At 56.2% G+C, this 20,263-nt stretch overlaps 1 protein-coding gene and 1 long non-coding RNA gene across 11 annotated transcripts in view; one reads left to right on the forward strand and one right to left on the reverse strand.

Moving 5' to 3' along the window:
* Positions 1 to 20,263, reverse strand: part of MYO9B (myosin IXB) — an 88,216-nt gene that overhangs the window by 8,128 nt on the left and 59,825 nt on the right. For 5 of the 10 annotated variants that reach the window (XM_034998111.1, XM_034998113.1, XM_034998109.1 and 2 more), the window contains 18 exons: positions 18,676 to 18,817; positions 18,165 to 18,369; positions 17,534 to 17,615; positions 16,330 to 16,419; positions 14,867 to 14,980; positions 13,027 to 13,066; positions 11,786 to 11,908; positions 10,489 to 10,569; positions 9,195 to 9,305; positions 7,812 to 7,934; positions 6,541 to 6,690; positions 6,290 to 6,456; positions 4,665 to 5,579; positions 3,860 to 3,932; positions 3,622 to 3,746; positions 1,733 to 1,866; positions 1,321 to 1,508; positions 14 to 112 (listed from right to left, as the gene is read on the reverse strand). In XM_034998111.1, the coding sequence (XP_034854002.1) occupies positions 14 to 112; positions 1,321 to 1,508; positions 1,733 to 1,866; positions 3,622 to 3,746; positions 3,860 to 3,932; positions 4,665 to 5,579; positions 6,290 to 6,456; positions 6,541 to 6,690; positions 7,812 to 7,934; positions 9,195 to 9,305; positions 10,489 to 10,569; positions 11,786 to 11,908; positions 13,027 to 13,066; positions 14,867 to 14,980; positions 16,330 to 16,419; positions 17,534 to 17,615; positions 18,165 to 18,369; positions 18,676 to 18,817 (2,962 nt within the window). The remainder of the gene's footprint in view (positions 1 to 13; positions 113 to 1,320; positions 1,509 to 1,732; positions 1,867 to 3,621; positions 3,747 to 3,859; positions 3,933 to 4,664; positions 5,580 to 6,289; positions 6,457 to 6,540; positions 6,691 to 7,811; positions 7,935 to 9,194; positions 9,306 to 10,488; positions 10,570 to 11,785; positions 11,909 to 13,026; positions 13,067 to 14,866; positions 14,981 to 16,329; positions 16,420 to 17,533; positions 17,616 to 18,164; positions 18,370 to 18,675; positions 18,818 to 20,263) is intronic. The other 5 variants (XM_034998117.1, XM_034998115.1, XM_034998112.1 and 2 more) reach the window with 4 other exon arrangements.
* On the forward strand, positions 172 to 6,595 carry LOC118005825. Its single transcript, XR_004677881.1, has 3 exons — positions 172 to 1,114; positions 6,068 to 6,212; positions 6,527 to 6,595. It is a non-coding gene; the product is annotated as an uncharacterized LOC118005825 (long non-coding RNA).

Consider the following 20,263-nt stretch of genomic DNA (forward strand, 5'->3'; position numbering starts at 1 on the left):
GGACTGCACTTACGGGGACAGAGTACATGGTTTTGAGGTTGCTCCTGAACTTCTCGGTGGCTTCGATGAATAAGCTCTCGATGGGAGTCTTCTGAGAACGCAGGTCATTTATCTGGAGAAGGAGAGAGAGATGCCCTGACTTGGAGTTACCTCCGAGACTTGGCATCTGGCTGCTTGCTGCTCTGGTCTGTCCCAAGTCCTTCCCTGGCTCCTCTGGGATCCCAGGAAAAAAAAATCCAGGCCCTCTGGCTAATCCTGGTCTTTCCAATCCCTTCCGCCCAGGTTTAAACTAAACACCCAACATTTGGGGCTGGATCACACGAGGGGTGTTGAACAGCACCCCTGGCCCCCACCCACCAGTTGCCAGTCGCACTCCCCAGTCATGACAGCCAAAAATGTCTGCAGATGTAGCCAACGGTCCCCTGGGACACAATCATCCCTGGGGCCCCTCCTGCCACCACACACAGGCGCTTAACCCTGAGCCATGCCCCAAATGCATGCCATGGTGACCGATTCACCTCCGCTGTATACACTAAGTGCTCAGTCAGCATCTGCCCTGAGACCCAATGCGTTTTGTAAAAGTGTATTCTAAACAGAATAAGTTCATGGTCAGGGCTGAGCCACAGCGAGTCACCCAGTGGGATGCAGGTGTGTCCAGCGCCCACCTGGCTCCAGGCACTTCCGTTTCCTCCAGTGTGAGAGAAAGTGGGGCAATCATCCCCAGGGGTGCTGGGAGACAACACACAAAGTGTCTTCAAGCAGCAGATTCTGAACGTCCTGGGCAGGTACTGCCGGATCAAATGCATCTGCCTGGTGCCCAAGCTGCACGCACTAGGTGCAGGAGAGGACGCTGGGCCAGGCCACAACCCCTTGCCTGAGGCCCTTGGGACAGGAGTGTCCCAGAATCAGGCAGTCCAGATGTAACACTGTTCCACAAGTTCTGGGCAGGCCCTGTAATCAGACCCACTGCCTTTTTTTTTTTTTTAGGTAAGCTGTATGCCCAACAAAGGACTTGAACTCATGACCCTGAGATCAAGAGTCACATGCTCTACCGACGAGCCAGCCAGGCGCCCCAAGACCCACCGCCTTTTCACACGAAATGTAAACATCCACGGTGAGCAACATGAACGTATTCTACAAATGTTCTCCCGTGAGGCCAGGTGGAATTTTGCAGTGAAGTTTGGGAATAAGCGTCTGGTTTCTGGAACGTTCTGTGTTGGAACTGTGCCCCTGGGTGGTGGTGACAACCCTTCTGGGGAGGCCCCGGCCTGACCCTGCATGTCCCCCCAACCCCGTAGTTGCCCCTCGACGACGACCCACCTTGTTGAGCAGGAACTCATCCAGGTACTTGAGCTCATTGGCATTGGTGATCTTGCGGAACACTGATTCTCGCCACTTCTCCGACACTGTGATTTTGCCGATCTTGAGGTTTCGGTTCTTCTTCCCTTTGCCTCCTGGCTCCTTGGCGTGCTTCTCGCCTGCTGGGTGGCGGTGCTGGTGGCTGGAGGCTGGAGGGAGAAGGAGCAGCTGGTGAGGTGGGGTCCGGGGGAGGCAGGGTCCCACACGCAGAGAACCAGGACCCTGCCCTGTTGCAAGCTGGGGTCTGCAGTCAGAAAGCACCCTGGGGTTGGGGGGCGGTATCCGGGACCAGCCCTGAAGCCCTGTGCCCCGTACACATCCCCGGGGACCCTGGCAGCTCTGCCCTCCATCTCTGAGGCTGCCAGCGACCAACCTTCTAGATTTTTTTTGGTGGTGGCAGCTTCCAGCACGGTGAGCCCTGGCGCTGTGTTCTCCGCTTCCTCTACCCCCTCCAGGCTGGATTTTTTATCCTTATTCTTATGCAAGAAAAGTCTTTTAAAAGTGGATCTGCAGGAGAAAGTAAGGGGTTTCATTTAAGCCTCAGGAAGCGACAATGGAAACAAGGCTGAAGGAAAGGTCATCTTACTATAAAGAGAAAAATCACCCTTTGCTTGGTTATCCACGGAAAGAGATGCTACTAAAAATGAAATTGATTTGTGGGAACTGACAGGGGAGTCAGGTGAAAAAACAAGACGCAGAGCAGACATCACAGCGTGACCCCATTTTCATATGAAAAAAAAAAAAAAAGAAATAAAACTACCCTCTGCCCCCTTACGTTGTGTTTATGGGCCCGAGTTTTAGGAAAGAAAATCAGAAGGAACGATTGCCCCATCAGGCACCGAATGGTGGGCCCCCCAAATGATGTGTCTGTGTGCTCATGCTCAGGACCTGTGAGTGTGATCTTATTTGGGAAAAGGGTCTTTGCAGATGTGACTAAGTACTATGCGTCATGCTCTGAATGAATGTCTCCCCTCAAATTTGTATGCTGAAGTCGTACCCCCCAGGGGATGGTATTAGGGGGGTGATTAGGTCATGGGGGGGAGCCCCCTTGCCCTGCCTGCCACGTGGCGCCCCAGGGAAAAGACACCATCCGTGAACCAGGAAGTGGCCCCCACCACATATTGCAACTGCTGGTGCCTTGACCTTGAACTTCCAGCCCCCAGAAGATATGTCTAGAGTTTAAGCCACTTAGTCTGTGGTGGTTTTGTTACCGCAGCCTCAAGATGAGGTCATCTTGGATTACCCAGGTGGGCCTTACATCCAGGGACCAACATCCTTATGAGAGAGAAAGAGAGAACACAGAGGAAAGAGGAAGGTCATGTGAAGATGTAGATGGGGACGAGGGTGATGCAGCCACAAGCCGAGGGTGCCCGGAGCCCCCAGGAACTGGAAGAGGCAAGGAGTGCCCTTTCCTAGAGCCTACCGGGGTGGGGGGGGGCGCCCTACCAACACCCTGATTTCAGACTCCTGGCCGCCAGGACTGTGAGAAGTGAATTCCAGTTGTTGGAAGCCCCTGCTTTGAGTGCTTCGTTTTGGGGGTGGGATGTCCCTGCAGCAGCGAGCACTCTGCAAGCCTGTTCTGGACCTTCCTCAGCCTCCTGTCCCTGTGTTAGGATCGAAGCCCCCCGTCCCATGGCTCATCCTCTGCGTTCTGCGATGGAACCATCTGGAGCACTTCTGCAGGGGTTTTCTAGACCCAGAGCTTTGGCCCAGTTTCTTCTATCCACGGACCCGGGAGGGGTCGCGGAGGTAGGGGGAGCCGGAAGCTGGTTCTTTTTTTTTTTTTTTGACAGAGAGAGACACAGCGAGAGCAGGAACACAAGCAGGGGGAGTGGGAGAGGGAGAAGCAGGCTTCCGGCAGAGCAGGGAGCCCGATGTGGGACTCGATCCCAGGACCCTGGGATCATGACCTGAGCCGAAGGCAGACGCTTAACGACTGAGCCACCCAGGCGCCCCGGGAGCTGGTTCTGATGCCATAAAAAGTCAAACGGAAACCATCTACCTGTGGACCCAGAGGAGGTGACCCAGATTGGCTCTAGGCTGCAGTGGGAATCAAGACGCCGGCACGCGGCCCCACCGGCACGTGAGGTCACAACCTGGGCGCCGTGAGGGACCGCCCTAGACTGGGTAAACACCTGCCCGCCTGTGCTTCGTAAATGCCATCAGTCTAGGAGACCAGACTGCCCTGAGCGGGGGGCCCCTGGCAGGGCCCCTGGGCATCCTCTGGTGGTGACCTGAGCCACCTCCAAAGCTCACACTTACTTAGAGTCGGCCTGGTGGCCTGGGGACAGCCCGGAATCTGAGCTGACAGACGTGTCGCCTGACTTCTTCTTCTGAACGGCCGGCTTCTTGGTGCTGGGCTCCCCGTCCATGGTTTCTAAAGAAGGCTACAAGGGAACAGGGCTGGGTAAGCAAAGGCAGGTGGGACTCGCTGGAGGGAAAGCTGCATTTTGGGCAGAGCTGGGGCAGCCAGGGTGGGAGCTGCAGCCTGAAGCTTTACCTGCATCTTGGTCGGGGATGGGGACGGGAGGAGCTTGGAGACGTCGCTCGTGGACAAGGAAATGCGTCTCTCCCTGCGAGATCACAGAAACGTGGCTTTTATTTACAAGGGCGAGTTAGGAGACCTTTTTGGTTGTCCTGACTTGGGGGGCGGGGGCTCGGGCATCTGGTGGGTGGGGAGCAGGGATGGTGGTCCACACTCCACGGTGCATGGCTCAGCGCACCCCCGAGAACGAGCCGGCCACAGGCGTTGGCGTGCCAGGCCAAGAAAGCCCGGTCTGGCAGAAGGCCTGCACCTTCTTCCAGCTCTTCGTCCCTCTGGCCAAGCAGGCCTCTGGGAGGAGGGGCTGGGGACTCGGGGCCACTGGTATGTAGCTAACTAAGGGTCAGGTAGAGTGGGTCAAGAGCTGAGCCCCTTCTTCAGTTCCTGGGTGAAGGTAATCACCCTATTCTCTGATGAGGACACAGAGACCCAGGCAGACTGGGAAGTGGGACGTTGCCCCGAGAGGCTGCCTCCCGCAAAGCCAGGGGATTTCTATGTGAACAGAGCTCATTACGGGGCAGGACGAGGACTCCGGATCCCAGCTGGCCCCAGGCTCCGTGGCTCCTGGCAGATGCCAAACCTTCACGTTCCCCTGCCCCTCCTTCCTCGGGAAGGGCACACACCTGGCCTTGGCTCTCAGGCAGGTACAGAGCCACTCACACGTTTCTGGGACACGTGGCACCGCCCGGGGCCTGCTGCCAGGCCTCCGCCCAACCCAGCCTGGCAGCCACGGTGTTCAGACAAGGGAGGGCCCGGGGCTTACTCTGTGGGCGTGAGAGCGGCCCCCACAGCCCTGTGCCGCTCGCTGAGGTCCAGGGACTGGCTCAGCATGGCGCTCGAACTGGCGGCCATCAGTTTCCTGCCCCGCCACAGCTCCACGGCGCTGGCCAGCCGCTCAGAGTCTGCGTCCCGGTACCGCTGGATCTGGGTGGAGCCTCCCGGGCTCTCAGACCTGTCCTGTGCCCTCGGGTCGCCCCCCAGCTTGCTCTTGTCCTTGGGAGGCTCGGGGCTGGTGCTGGGGGCGGGCACACTGACCCTACTGTCCAAGGCTAGGCTGGTTGGCCGTTCCACGTGGCCAGGCGCTGGCTCCCCGCCTTGCAGCATCTTCAGGGTTTCTCCAGAGAGCTGGCTGGCTGGCGCCCCCTGCAGTGGCTCCTCAGGCTGCTTCTTAGAAGCATTCTCTGTCTCTGTCCCCGCGTCTGAAGGGGTTTCATCTTCTCTGGTCTCCTTTCTGTCTTCGGGGAGGCTCTCCTCGTGCTCTAGCATAGTCCTTCCAGAAGGTTCTCTGAGGGCCATCTCTTCCTTACAGGACTGTATGTGTTTGTTTTGGAGCTTCACGTGCTCTAGCCCTCTCTGCCGCCGTGACTCACGCTTCTCCCGGCTGCTGGGCACTTTCTCGTGACTTTCAGCTGCATTTTTCTGGGGTGGGAGAGCCTTCTCTGGGCTGGGGACCTCCTTCTCTGGTTGGGAGCTCTCTGCCAGGGGCTCCTTGCTTGGCCACACCTCTGGTTCCAACGCCAAATGCTCTCTATCCTCCGATGGTTCTGGGTCCTGCCTGGGCATCTGCTCCTGCTCGGCCGCCTGGCCTGGCCCACCCTCTGCTGTTTCCACCCTCAGGGCTTGCTGGGCTTCCCTCTCCTCTCCAGCCTTCTGCTTCTCTGCGACCATCCGGCTGAAGCTGGTGTGAGAAGAGTAAAGGGGCTGGGTTCAGGAATAAAAGTGCGCGCCATCTCCAGAATCCACCCAAGGCATCAGGGACTCCCGTGCCAGCCACAGGCTGGCGGCCAGGCTTTGCCCCTGCCAAGTGGGGTAACCCTGGCCCTCAGAGATGCTTCTGGAAAGGCAGAAACGCCTCAGCTAGGAAAGGGAGATACAGGAGGTGGACCCTTATTGTCATGGCCACCGCTACCCTGGGTCTCCCTGTTGTGAGAGGGATCTGTCAAAAAAACCCTGAATTCCTTTGGGGTCCCTGGCTGGGTGGATGCTTGAGCTTCATATATAAGCATGGGGTGAGGGGAACCCACCATGGGCTGGTCTTCACAACCTGAACCCTCCACCTCTGAAGCCAGGTGTTTCATCAATGGGCCCAGGGTAGGTGGGTACAGTGAGGGGGGTCCCTGGTGGAGACCAAGTCCCGCCAACAGTGACCTCGGTCTTCGTCTACAGGTGTTGCCCACCAGCCCTGGAGCATCTCTCTGGGGCTGCATGTGCCCGGACGGCCATATTTTTGACAGCCCCTCCCAGCTTCCCTGCATCTAGAATGATGTCCTGGGGGCTCCCCTGGCCAGGAGGTATCTCAGGTAGCTCTCGGGTGAGTGGGATGTTCGGGGCTGGGCCGGGGGGCGGGGGGTTGGGGGAGGGATGGAAGTGGGGCCTTGCTCTGCTCACCTCTTGCGCTGAAGGTGACCCCGGCAGAGGCTCTGCAGGCGGATGATGCTCTGTCTACGGCGCTGGTAGGCCACCCGTTGCCGGTAGCCCCTCCACGCGGCCTGGAGGTACACAGCGGCCTGTGTCCTCTCCAGGGCCCGTCGGACGCGGTAGGACCGCCAGCAGGCCTGGGGGTGGAGTGAGCGTTCAGGGCCTGGGCATGTGTGACCCCGGCTGCCCCTGTCCCTGTTCCTGCAGGGTCTCCGCGGTACCTGGATGGTGATGGCTGCCTGCCTCATCTGCAGAAAGTGCCGGCGTTCTAGCACCATCCGGAACCAGCTCTGCAGGAGCAGGATCTTCCGCACAACCTCCCGATGCAGCGTCTCCTGCAGGGCTTGGCGCTCTGTCTCCTTCAGGAAAACCTGGTGGGGCGTGGGCACAGGAGGGGTCAGCGCAGCCCCCAGAATCCTTGTGCCCCGTAAGTGCGTGAGACAGAGCTGGTATGCTGACTGACCTGACCAAGGGGAGTTTTTTTGGAATATATTGAGAGAATTCTCGTAACATGAAGTTAACCATCGTTAACACAAACAAATCAGGGGCATTTGGTACGTTCACAACATTGTGCAAACATCACTACCATCGAGCTCCAGAACATTTCCATCACCCCGAAGAGAGACCCCATCCCCGTGAGCAGTCACTCCCCCTCCCCTCTCTCCCTCCAGCCCCTGGTAACTGTGATCTGCTTTCTATGGATTTGCCTGTTCTGGAAGCCTCATATACACGGGATCACACACTATGCAGGCTTTTGTGTCCGGCTTCTCTCACTCATCATGCTTTCAAGGTTCACCCATGTCATAGCGTGTAGCAGGGCCGTATAGTAATTCATCGTACGAATGGCCCACAGTTTTGGAATCCATTCATCAGCTGATGGACCGCATGGGCTGCTTCTACCTTCTGCCTATCGTGACTAGTGTCGCTATGGACATGCGCATATAAGGATCTGTTTAAACACCTCGTTTCCAGTTCTTTTGGGTCCATACCCACGAACGGAATTGGTGGGTCACGTGGTAACTAGAGGATTAGCTTGTTGGAGAAGGGTGAAGGGACTTTTCACATCAGATGAAGCCCTAACGGGAGCTGCCCTTAGCCCTCGTTAGATGAGGACAGCGGCTGGTGCCCCAATAGTAAGAAGCAACCAGCACGTACCTAGAGCTAGCTGATAGACGGTGTCCGAAAGGAACACCAGGGAAAGAAGCCTTCTGCCAGACACTAAAAGCTAGCAACTGGCTCCTGAACACCCGGCAGGAACCCTAGGCCATGTGTGAGGATGCGGGAAACGGGAGTGATGCCTGAGCCCCGCCCCTTAGATGCACCCCTTTGCCTTCTGGGAAGAAAGAATGTGCTGGGCCCCAAGAAAGACACTTTCTCAGCAGAGCCCCTTGTCTCTTAGCATGTGGCCCGGGACTTCGGGCCATGGGAGGACCCTATGTGTGGCGGGAGGTGGGGTGCGTGTTTGTGGCCCCCGAGGGGCGGAAGCCCTGACCTTGGTCTTCCCGATCTGGTAGTTCCTCTTGTCCACATCCATCTTTTCCAACAGGGCAGAAATGACCTCCCTGCAGGGCTGGGTGTTCTTGGGCAGCAGCACCTGGAACTGCTCTGTGAAATCCTGTGTGATTTTGGCCAAGAGAAGAGAATCTCTGAGTGTTTCTGCCACCAGCAAGGATATGGCGCTCCAGTGATTCCCTGGTTGAGCCAAGTTTCCAAAGCTGGAATGATACTACTGACAAAGCTAGAATCTCAGACTCTCTGAAACAGCTTCAAGCTTCAGAAAGACCACCACACACAGAGCACTGGGTCTTCAGTCACTTGGGGAGTGGCTCTTAAGGGCCTCCTCCCAGGGCTGGCATTGTTGCGGGGTGGCCAGGAAACAGGGCTGCCTTTGGGGGGCTCACGGTCTCTGGCTCATTAGAGAGCTGAATCAGAGCTGGGGATACACAGCTTTTAAGTAAACAGGTCAAATTTTTAAGGACGAAGCATTAGTAAAATACACTGGCATTTCCTCCCATTTCTGTGATTCTGCTTTTCCTATTTATACAGGCTCAGAGAGACGCTATTTCCATTCTGTGGATGAGAAAAAGGGAGGCATGCCATGATGAAGCCGTGTCCCCGAGGCCATATGGGTACAGCTGGATTGGGGACAAGGTGCCACCACCTCTGGCTTCAGGCCCAGTGCTGACTCCCGTGCTCACACCGGCGATGCCAGCTCATGGCATGAGCCAGAGGTTCTCAGGCCAGGCTGGTTTACCACCGGGGACGTGGGGTGATGTCCAGACACATCCAGGGTTCTCCCAACTTGGGAGGGCTGGGTGCTCCTGGCATCGAGACCAGGGATGCTGCTCAACGTCCCATAATGCACAAGGCGGCCCCCACCAGAAGAATGACCAGGTGGCCCCAGGGTCAAGGGTGCTGCCATTGAGAAACTGCTCTAGCAGCTTGGTCTTCACTAATTTGAGGTCACCAAAGATCCTTTGCGTTTCTAAAAACCCCAGGGAGCCAGAACCGCTTGCTGCTGGTTGGAGGAATAGAAGAGATGGGTATAAAAGCATCTGTCACGGAAGATGCTCAACAGAGGGCAGAGCTGTGTGGGGATCTGCTCATGTAACTCCCTCTTCCCAGCTTGGCTTGACACCTCTGTATCCTTCTAGGCTTGGCCTGGGCCCAGCCACCTCTTCTGAGGACACTTGCTCCCGGCAACCCCCCCGCCGATGACCGAGAATAATCTGGTATAAATGCCAACAGTGCCAGGGTGGAGAAGCCTTGGCATCAAGTGACCCCCTGGGTTCGTGTTCCAGAGAAGCGCTCGCTCTGACAACAGGAGGTGGCTGGGCCCCTGCCCCGTCACGACAGCCACGCGCGTGCCGCCTACCTGGAACGTGTACTTGGCGCTGTAGCCCGACCTCCGGATCCGCACTGTCTCCAGCATGCCCGTGTAGCGCAGCTGCTGCAGCACCAGCTCGTCGTCGAAACACAGCTCTTTCTGAAACGGGGTGAGGGCGGTCAGGACACGTGCCTGCCGCTGGACAGCAAAGCGTCAGCGGCCGGGGATGGGGAGCTATGGGACAAGGTCCCGTAGGATTCCGGACACAGGCAGGGTCGGGGAGCACAGGCGGGCCCCAGCCGGTCGGGACTGTCCCCAGCCCGGCAGCTGTGGCCACCCGGAGGATCCGTATTTCCTTGCTCCAGACATTCTTTTTGGATTAAAGAGGTAGGACTGCTCAGCAGTGGTGCTTAAGGTATTTATCTCTTCTGGAAAAGCTGGCATCTGCTCTGCTCTATTCCCTGGTGTCTGGGACACACGTGCCATTTCCTGCTGGTTAATTTAAGATGATGTGCTGCAAAGAGTTAGTTCTTAAGAGCTCCAATCAAAACCGGTGCTGAGCTCATACCCTGTGCCAGGCTCTGGGGTAAATACTAGGGATTCAGCCAAGAGAAGAATATAAGGTCTGGAGGTGGAAGCCAGGTGCCTATGTGAATGGGGCGGATACTGCCAGGGACCCCTGGGAAGGGCCAACAGGTGAGGGGACCCTGGACTTAGTCCTGAGGAAGGAATGGGCAGGTAACAGCCAGGTGAAGGCCCAAAGGAGGACTCCGGGTCCTTGCCCAGGAGGAGAGAAGCCACAGAACCTGGTAGGGAGAAGCTGGGCTCTGGATGTTGACAGAGCATCCCAGGAGCAGGAGAAAGGGAAATGGGAAGAGTAGAGGCAAAGGGGGTAGGCCCAGATCCTAACGGTTCTAGCAAAGTCCCCAAGGGGACAGAATGGCCAATGGACCCATGGGGCAAAGGAAACCTGGCAGGGAGGGCTGAGCCCCCACTGGGGCCCCCACTGGTGCTCCATGAGTCTTCCCAGAAATTTTCAGATCAAACGAACAGCAGGCTCTCTGCTTCTGCCATATGACCTCAGCCCCTCCCTTCTGGCACATTTTCTGCACTGGCTGATTTGGAGATGTACTGAAGAGCATGTTTGACCTGTCCCTCCTAGGGCTTCGCTACGTTCCAGATGATGTCCTTGCTCTTGGCGGGCCACCTGGCTACCCTCACTGCTTCCTGCGAAACCCCCTCCACCTCAGGCTGGCCATTTCCGGTTCCTGGAACCTGTGTGAACACTTGGTTCCTTGAGAGACCTTGGCCTTCACCTCCCCAAGACATGGGAGCTACTCACCTTCTCGGCATTGGAGCGGATGCAGCGGATAAAGAAAGGCTCCGCCTTCCCCAGTGCCTCCAAGAGCTTGTTAAGGGATGTCTGGGGAAAGAGGGAGAGGTCTTGAGCTGGCAAGCCGCTCAGTGGGAGGGGACCCAGGTCACTCGCTGGCATCAGCACTGATATAGGACATGGGAAGCTGTAGCTGGACATTCTGACTAGAGGGTGCACTACCCCTGGGAGCCCCAAAGAGAGCCATAGGGTCCCCAGAGTTAACGGCTGTCCTCTTCCCAGGATCTCCCAGCTCTTTGTCTCAGTGGGACTGTTGGGGGAGGGTTGGTGGGGCCAGATAAACTCCTTCTGGGGATTTAAAATGCCGGTCAGCCTCAGAAAGAAGCACAGATGCTGTGATTTTGGTCTTCGGCCTGCTGTTTACAAAAAGGATTTGCAGGGGGCGCCTGGGTGGCTCAGTCGGTTAAGCGTCTGCCTTCGGCTCAGGTCATGATCCCAGGGTCCTGGGATTGAGCCCCGCATCGGGCTCCCTGCTTGGCGGGGAGCCTGCTTCCCACTCTCCCTGCCTCTCTGCCTACTTGTGCTATCTCTCTGTCAAATAAATAAATAAAATCTTTTTTTTTTTTTTTAAAGATTTTATTTATTTGACAAAGAGACAGAGAGAAAGAGGGAACACAAGCAGGGGGAATGGGAAAGGGAGAAGCAGGCTTCCCATCGAGCAGGGAGCCACCCAGGTGCCCCAATAAATAAAATCTTTTAAAAACAAACTAACTAACTAACAAAACCAAAAAGGATTTACAGGAGCTCCCAGGTGAGGGGATTACAAAAAAAGTCAGGGTGGGCACAAAAGACTCAGACTGAGGAAAAGGGGAAAGGGAAAAAAGGTAATGGCAAGTAAGGGTCAGCAGCAGCCTTTTGGACCCCTTAAAAAAAGTACCTCTGAGCTTCCTGGCAGCCAAGGAAAAAAAGGGAAACATGACCTCACAACACAGTTCAGTGGTCACCTTCATGGGCTCACATTATTTTAACTCAATGGTTCACAACAGGGGTGATTTTGCCCCACCCACCAGAGCATGTGGCAATGTCTGGAGACATTTTCGGTTGTCACCCCCGGAGGATGCTACCATGTGTCCCATAACACCCCAGATGGCCCCCGCCATGGAGGATGAGTCAGCCCCAAATGTCAAACAATGCCGAGGGCAGGAAGCACTAGAATAACCATTTGTTGGGTTTGCTATGGCCAGGTCACAAGAGCATCAGGCTGAGTTCGCCCACCCCCCACCCCCGGCCTCTCTGGGCTGCCTACCTGGAACTGGGCGCTGATGCTAGGCGGCTTCTTTTTCTTGTGGAGGTGCAGCAGGGACTTGGTGGTGCGATCGTGAAGAGTCATGCTGATGATGAGCTTCAGGGACTTGGAGTCCAGCAGGTTCTAGGACAGACACATGGGGTCTGGCCTGCCCTCCTGGGGGGCCCAATGGGCACCGGGAGGCATCATAGAGGCCCTGGAGCCAGAACTATGCTCCCGGGGGTGGCAGCTCTTAGGATCAGTCTTGGGACAGTGCTGCTGGAGGGCAGGGGGTGGTGGGCTTGGCAGGAGGCAGGGGCGGCCCCGGGGCTGAGTCTGCGCTGCGCCTCGCACATGGCACCAGCTCCAGGAGGACTGATTACGGCCTCTTTTGCAGCCCGATGGGCCAGAAGCCGAGAGCTCCAGAGGGCCACCTTCCTCCTGGACATGACTTCTCCAGGGGTGCCAAGCCCCTGGCACTTCCGCATGAGCTTCTCCAGAGGATCCCCCCACATTTGCCAACCCTTAGTATCAGCTCACAATAGGAACTAGCGCTGTCCTGTCTCTTGGCCAGACTGGGAGGTTTTTCTCCCTTTTGCACACTTCATAATCCGTCTGCACACTGTATGTGGAGACTAGACAGAGGCTGGGTGCACTTTACCGGAGGCCAGCTATTGGGGTCTCGGCTATTGACCACGCATGGTTGCCCCCTTCCTGGTGGGACTTCCCTGGCTGAAGGGCCTCCTCTCCCAGAAACGCCTGGGAGGTGCTGCATCCCGTTCTGCCCTCCGGAGGTGGCTGGTAGCTAAAGATCCCCAAAGTGGGGGGAGGACAGAAGGGTCCCATTGCCTCTGGGCGGGAAAAGCTCTTTGCTGCGGATCACACTCCGAGGCGCCCGTGGGAACAGGCCGAGTCCACCTCCTTGCTCAGTCCTCCCCCTGCCCCAGCCTGCTTTCCCACCTCTTCTTAGGTTCCTCCTGGGAGCTCCCGTCAACATGCTTGTGCAAATAACCCCATCACATGCCCGGCTTCTGGGAAACCCCAAAACTGCTCCAACTCGTTTCCATCAGGGAAATTATTTTTGGAGGGGGGTGGGGGGCAGGGGGCGATGGCGGGAAGAGGAAGGAACTAAAAAGCTGGAGATGTTAAAAGTACCTCCCTCCCCCCACCCCACCCCCTATTTTCCGGAAAGGGAGTTGAGTCAGGCGCTCTCAAGAAAGGCAAAAAGCAAGGTGGCCTTGGGCCGTGTCGCGAATGTTTACCTTTGGAATGAGCTGCTTTTGTTTGATACCTTTACTTTTCCTGTCAAAATATTAAAAATGGTTTTGTGAACAGAAGGAACACAGTGTCTGGATCCGGGTTAGCTGAGCAAGCCGCGCCTCGCGGGTTAGAAGGAGCGAGAGCAGAGAAAGCAGAGTCAGGGCCCACAAGTGCAACGAGGCCGCCGCGCCGCCTCTCCGAGGCCCTGGTGGGCCCACCCGGTGCGTGCGTGGGGCGCTTCTGTGACTGCGCAGGAGCTTCACTGCGCCAGCAGCCGCCCCCGAGGGGACAGGTGCATCTGGCTTGGGGCCGCGGGTCATCGGCCGGGCAGAACGTGCGTCTGTGTGGGGCCAGCCACGGCGGAGCTGACAGGTCTCAAAAAATGACAGTGGACTGCCTCTCGTGGAGCTCGGGGGGACCCAGCACCATTCTGGCGCCTACCAGGTGTCCTCACTCTATTCTCTACACGTTGGGAAATGTCAAGTAGGCCCATAGAGCCGCTTCAGGACCCCCTGGCAGGCCGCGGGGGGCTCTGCCCACACTGGGGCCAAGGAAAAGACAAAACCGATCTTTTGGGCAAGGGAGAGGGCTATGGTCCTCATTCTGACACTTTATGGAATCTTGCAGACAAACAAAAAATTTTTTTAAGCTTGCAGCTTGGGGGCGACCGGGTGGCACAGTCAGTTAATTGGTTGCCTTTGGCTCTGGTCATGATCCCAGGGTCCTGGGATCGAGCCCCATGTCAGGATCCCTGCTCAGCGGGGAGTCTGCTTCTCCCTCTCCCTCTGCCGCTCCCCCCTGCTTGTGCTCTCTCTGTCAAATAAATAAATAAAATCTTAAAAAAACAAACAAACTTGCAGCTTGGCTCATTTTTAAAACCAGCTGAAGAAAGGCACCTGGGTGGCTCAATCTGTTAAGCGACCAACCCTTGGTTTCGGCTCAGGTCATGATCTCATGGGCTGTGAAATCAAGCCCCGTGTCGGGCTCCGCACTCAGCGGTGAGTCTGCTTGGATTCTCTTCCTCTACCCCTCTCGTGTTTTCTCTTAAATAAATAAATAAAATCTTGAAAAAAAAACAAAACAGCTGAGGAAATGGTGTCCCACAAATCAGCAAGATGCTTGGTTGTGAGGTTCTATGTGTATCATGTTCCATCTTAATCCACATGAGATAGAATAAGGCATAATAAAAATCAATTTGAAAACTGCTTCTCTTGTGGGCATAAGCTCTGAGTGGCGCCCCATCGGCTGAGGCTGCTACCCGCCTGGTGCTACATGCAAGTCATCACTCTTGCTTTGCAGACAGAGGCCGAAAGCTCAGAGCACCTCAGGCCACGTGGCAAGTGAGTGAGAGCGAGACCAGGTCCAAACCCGGTGCGTATGGCTTCTGGGCCCTCCCGCCCACATTCGCACTGTCGTCCAAACAAAGCAGGGCTGTGGATGTGTGTGAAATCAGACACCCTCCTTCCTATAGCTTCTTTATAAGCTCAAAGGGGCAAGGGGCAAGGGGCGGGGGAAAGCAAGCCTTGCTCTGCATGTTTGGGGATGGAAAAAGAGATGCTTTGTGGGAGGAGCGTTCCTGCGAAGCTGCGCGGGGCACTGGGGAGCTGGCAGGGATTTGGGTCATGGGGCAGACGCTGGGGCAGGAGTGTTATGAGGACCAGTTAGCAGAGGCTGGTATAAGAATGGAACCACAAGACAGCACGTTTGCAGCGGCCAATTCAGCATGACGGGAAGCCCGCAGGCCGGGGTCCTGGGAGCCAGGGGGGCAGGGGGGGGGCAGGCGGTCGTTGCACTTGTTGCGGGGAGGGGGTGGGGAGGCGCCACAGCCTTGGGGGGACTCACAGGATGAAGGTGCGGGGTTTCTGGAGCCGACTGAGGGACTGGAGAAGCCTACGGGGGTCCTCACCCTGCCAGGGCAATCCTTTGATGGTCTTGATGATTTGATCATGCAAATCGCTGAGGGGAGGGTGGGGGGGGGTGCAGTGACAGGGAGAAGACCGAGTTAGAGCAGCAGGCCCGCCACCTTGGGGTCCCCAGCACGGTCGGGACCATCCCCAGGCCACTGGAACTGAAACATGCAGCTGGGGAGTCTGCACGCCACTGTCTCTCTCCCGCCTGCACCGAGAAGGGGGTTCAGCCAAGAGTGGCCAGCCACCCCATGGAGGCTCCCCCTGCTCTGGGAGGGCCAGGCCTGTTTCAGGCCTGGTTTTGCAACCCAGCATCTCAGATCACTGAAAAAGGCCTCCTCTAGAACAGCCTTCTGGAATCTGTAACAAGCATCGAGGGCTACTGAAAAGAGACCAGAGGGTGCCTGTGGGATGCAGCTCATCAGTTTTTCTGGTTGATTCTGGGGCCACATGTCAAACTCCTTGTCGGCTTCAAGAAAGGCCTCAGGAGGAATGATGGGAACTCACACCGTGGCCCTCCACCGGGGGCGATGCTACCCTCCAGGCGATGTCTGGAGACATTCGTCGTCGTCATGCCTGGGTGGGGGTTGCTGCTGGCATCTGGTGGGTTGAGGCCAGGATGCTGCTCAACCCCTACAGGGCCAGGGACGGTCCCACCACAGAGGGGGAACCCGGCCCAGCGCTGAGGGTGGGGAACCCTAGTTGAAGGAGGGCTTTGCCCCAAAGAATTCAATCTCCTTCACTTCCTTTTGTTCGATCACCACGGGTTCAGGGCTGAGCATACGTCCTAGGCCCAAACTTTGGCACCAATGCGTGAGAACAAGAATGGATCAGAGATGAAAATCAGATGCTCTGGAAGGGACTATTCATGAAGGATGTCTAGATGACAAATGTCCTTATGGGACTTCTAGAAATGAGGCAGCAGTGACTGCAGGGTGAGTCGGGAGGTTCTGGTATGTTCATTTCTTTTAAAAAATCCCTCATTCCAGTTATTTCAAGTACATGTTTAAGCTCTGGGCAGTTGGCCTGGAAAGACCCCGATCGGCAGCCCCTTGTCTGTGTTCCATGCACCATGCCTGAGGGCCTGGACAGCCACACTTACCTCTGCTCCCTCGCCCTCCAGGGAGGCACAGAGCAAAGACAACAGAGGGGTCACATTTCACCTCCATACCCTGAGCGGTCAGCGCAGCGGCCAGAGCTCCGGACAAGGCCCGTGGCCTCAGCCCACGCCCCCTAACCCAGCCAGATCTGGCTAGAGTGTCCCTAGCAGGCCCCAGGGTTCCCCGGCCTGCTGACTCCCACTCCTGGCCCTGGACACCACGCTGAGCGCCTGGGGACAGCAGCTCCTCTTGATGTACCTCCCTGGTCTTGGGTTCGAAGGCCCTTGCTTCTACTTACTTCTTGCTTTCATAGAAAGCAATGATGTCCTCAAAAGCGTTAATATCGAACTCCTCAGAGCCGTCAAATGAGAAATCTAGCATTGAGCAGCTGAAAGGGAGAATCTGTATAAACTAAACACGCTCCTGGAGTGGGACCCGCAGCCTCGGGGCCAGGCCCTGGGGAGACTGGCATCCCTTTAGCAAATGTGGGTCAGGGGCTACATTCAGTCTTTGGGGGAGGGGGACAGGGAACACGCAAACAAATAAAGAGATGCACTCTTTTTCTCTTGTCCCCTTTTGGGTGAAAAAGCGGATTCCAGGAAAACAACACACAGTGCTTTCAGACAAATCACTTTGGTCACTTACCTAGGTGCTAGCTCTACCTCGATACATACATGTTTATGAATCTCTTGAAGAACTTTTGACTATGAAGGACTCAAAAATAAAATGACCTTTTCAAGTTTAAATATTGACTAACTTGCTTCTTGGGAATCTGGAGTATCAAGAAGCTGGGAACTTGGCTGCCACAGGACCTTTGCATGTGCCTCCCCGACTGCTAGCACGCCCTGCCTGCCTTGCCTGGCTCAGCTGGTCTCTTTTCAATACAGCCTGCCTGGCTCTCTCAAGATATCAGAAGTGTCCTTCCTCTGGCTTTGTCATTCCCTTGGAGGTCTGCCCAGTGTGGCCTTTTTTACCCCACCTTCCTGGGAGCGCATGCTGCTCACTGTTATACTCAGTGCAAACTGGGGTATGTGGAAGGCCCTCAGTCATTGCTAGGTGGCCACAAAATACCTCATCATCTTGTGTGCAACGAGGCATATGGTGTTTCTGATAGCAAATGAAGGAACTCAGCCTATGTGCGTTTGGGCCACCCCGGCCTGACTGAAGGAGGAAGTGCTCTTAAATCAAGCCTGTTGCTCGGTGCAACCAGTCAGCGGCTCCCTGGCCCCACTCGCCAATGGCCACGGCCGGCCATGAAAAGAATCCTTTGTAAAGTGAGCCGTCCAACATCTCCCTAATGCAGATGCCTTAGGCCTGACTCTGTGTGCAGAAAAGAGGCAGCCAGATGCCGTTTGTTTCTGGGTCCTTTTGATTCAAGTGGCTGCTGGGTTCCTTATTCAGGTCAACCCCAACCTAGGTGGAGGGTGGAGGGTTTCTGGCATTGTTTTAAATAATACTGCTGTGTACCAGCTTTGGTTCGGACAAATCAAGGTCTCGCTCACCGGTACAGTTTTTCTGATGGGGTGCTGGTTCCTCTCTGCAGCTCTCCCAGGAGACCGCGGACGCCCGGGCTGTCCGTACCTGCTGCAGACATAGAGCGGATGGGAGTTGGAGGCGGGGGCTGCCTGGGGCCTGGAAGGCCTTTGTCTTGGCCACAGAGGCTTCCATCCTGACTTGAACTCATTAAAAAAAAAAAAAAAAAGACAAAACAGTCTGACACTCAAATTTGGGCAGAGCTGGGAACCGTGAAGGGTTTGATCCTCCCTCCCAAGCAACACTATTTATGCCTACTTCTCATAAAAGCTTTATTCTCCTGGTTCTGCTTTTAATCAAGGCCCTTTGTGAAATGGAGCTCCATGGCCGGTACCTAGAGCCAACCTTGCGGGAGTCACTCAGCCATTCTGGGCCTCAGGTTGTCCTTATGGAAAGCCAGGAACGTGCCTTTCTGCCTTGTGAGGACGAGGACAGTGAATTATATACCCTGGTACAGAAATTCTGTTTGGGACGATCCAAGTTCTGGAGCAACACAGGTGGTGGTCACGCGACACAGTGAATGTGCTCAAGACCACAGAGCTGCACGTTTTAAAATGGACTGAGTATCCCCCTCTCGACGGCGACAGGTGGGCCCCATACCTGCAGCCTTCTCGGCCCTCTCGGCCCTCAGACGCCCAGCCTCCCGCAGCACAGCCATAGCCCGGATGGCGGCCCGCAGCACCGCCCAGCGGAACACGGCCACGGGATCCATGCCGATGAGCTCCCGCACATAGGAGCTGTCACTGCCCCGCAGGAGGGCCACGATGTCAGGCCGCATGTAGTCCATGTTCTTTTCCCGGAAGTCCTGGTGGGGGAAGGAGGTGCGTGGTCACTCGCCAGTGACTGCCAAGGTCCTGGGAGCCAGCCCGGGATGGGCTGCTGGTGGGGTGGGACCCATCGCAACAACAGAGTGGGTCCTGTCCCTGGGGCCTTTGACAGTAAGAGCCGAGGACTTAGGGCTGGGTCTGAGGGCCCCCAGAACCTCGCCGTGCACCATCAATAAAGGAGATGGACCGAGCAGACGCCAGAGGTAAGGAGCCTCCGGGGCATCCACCCTGTCCCTTTCCTGCCTCCCACCCTTGACTGATGATGGCAATGGACAGACACGTACCTTGATCTGGTATTTCACCTTCCCTGCGAAGTGCTGAATGATGAACGCCGGCTCCATGACGGGGGTGCCAAGGAAGTACCTGTTGTCTTCGTGCTGCTGTTTGAACTTGGCCAGCAGGGTCTGGCTCGTGGCATGGGGAAAGCTGGGAAGAGAATTTGGAACTTTTAGCTGCAGGAACAGCGGCGACCACGCGCTCTGCATCCGGGTGCAAGCCCTTGGTGGATGAGGCCCGGGCCTTCGTGGTCGAGGCAAACATTAGGCACAGGCAACACTGGGAACTGGGCCCACTTTGGGCAGCTCCCGGGAATAATCCCAGGATGGGGGCACTTCTGGTCTCAGATCTGTTGTGTATCTGGACGCTGTGTCGTGGTGGGGGGGTCTTGCCCTTGTTCCTCGGTTACAGAGAGGGGCTGGGAGATGAGGACGGAGCAGGGAGGGGGGCCAGGGCAGAAGAAGAGCCCCGTTGTACCTGGCTATTTCTGCCTCCCAGGAAGGAAACGCTGCAGTTGGCTTTGGCACGCCCTGCCTCACCGCAAACATAGGCAGAGAAATGCGCCTGTGACGCCCAACGCCAGGCTCCACAGACTAACAGGGATGGGCTGGTGGAGGGGGAGAATCTGTAGCTACCAAGCACACTGTTTCCAGGGCTGGGAAAGGGTGTGGAGTGAGGAACCTGCTCACTTAGTTGTTGGGATAAATGCCATTTTAACGCACTATTTTAGAAAATCCAGATGAATGCAAAAAAAAAAAAAAAAAAAAAAAAAAATCCACGATGAATAAAAATAGCAAGATTTTAAACAAAGACAGATACAACCCTGCTCAGCCTGGCCCTGCCTCACATTCCTCCTCTGGATCCAGCTCTGGGTTTCCTGGGAGTGATGGTTTAGCCCTTCCTAGCAGCCTGCCTGTTCTCTTATCTCAACATTCTCTACCTGGATCCCAGCTATGAATGGATGTGTCTGTCCCCTGGCTCAGGTGGGGCCTGGGTCTGAGGCAGGAGATGAGCCTGATTCAACCCAGCCCCACAGGGACTTCTGACACAGACAAAGGGCTGATAAAAAGTTGTTGATAGAAAGATGTGTCCACGTCCTGACCCTGAGAACCTATGAGAGTGACCTGATTCAGGTCTTTACGAATGTAATTAGTTAAGATGAGGTCATTGGGGAGGCATTCATCCAGTGGATTGGAATCTTTATGAGAAGAGGAGATGAGACAGAGATAGAAGAGGTGGTGATGTAACCACAGAGGCAGAGACTGGGGTGACGCAGCCACAAGCCACAGAATGCTGGGGGCCCCCAGGAGCTGGAAGAGGCGAAGAAGGACCACCCCCTAAAGCCTCTGGAGGGAGTGCAGCCCTGCCCACACCTGGATTTCAGCCCAGTGATACTGATTTTGCAAGTCTGGCCTCCAGGGCCATGAGAGAATACATTTGTTGTTTAAAGCTGCCTGGGGGCACCTGGGTGGCTCAGTTGGTTAAGCGACTGCCTTCGCTCAGGTCATGATCCCGGAGTCCCGGGATCGAGTCCGGCATCGGGCTCCCTGCTCGGCAGGGAGTCTGCTTCTTCCTCTGACCCTCCCCCCTCTCATG

Source organism: Mirounga leonina, unplaced genomic scaffold (genome assembly GCF_011800145.1).
Source record: "Mirounga leonina isolate KUSES-001 unplaced genomic scaffold, KU_Mleo_1.0 Mir_94, whole genome shotgun sequence".
NCBI classification, from domain to species: Eukaryota; Metazoa; Chordata; class Mammalia; order Carnivora; family Phocidae; genus Mirounga; species Mirounga leonina.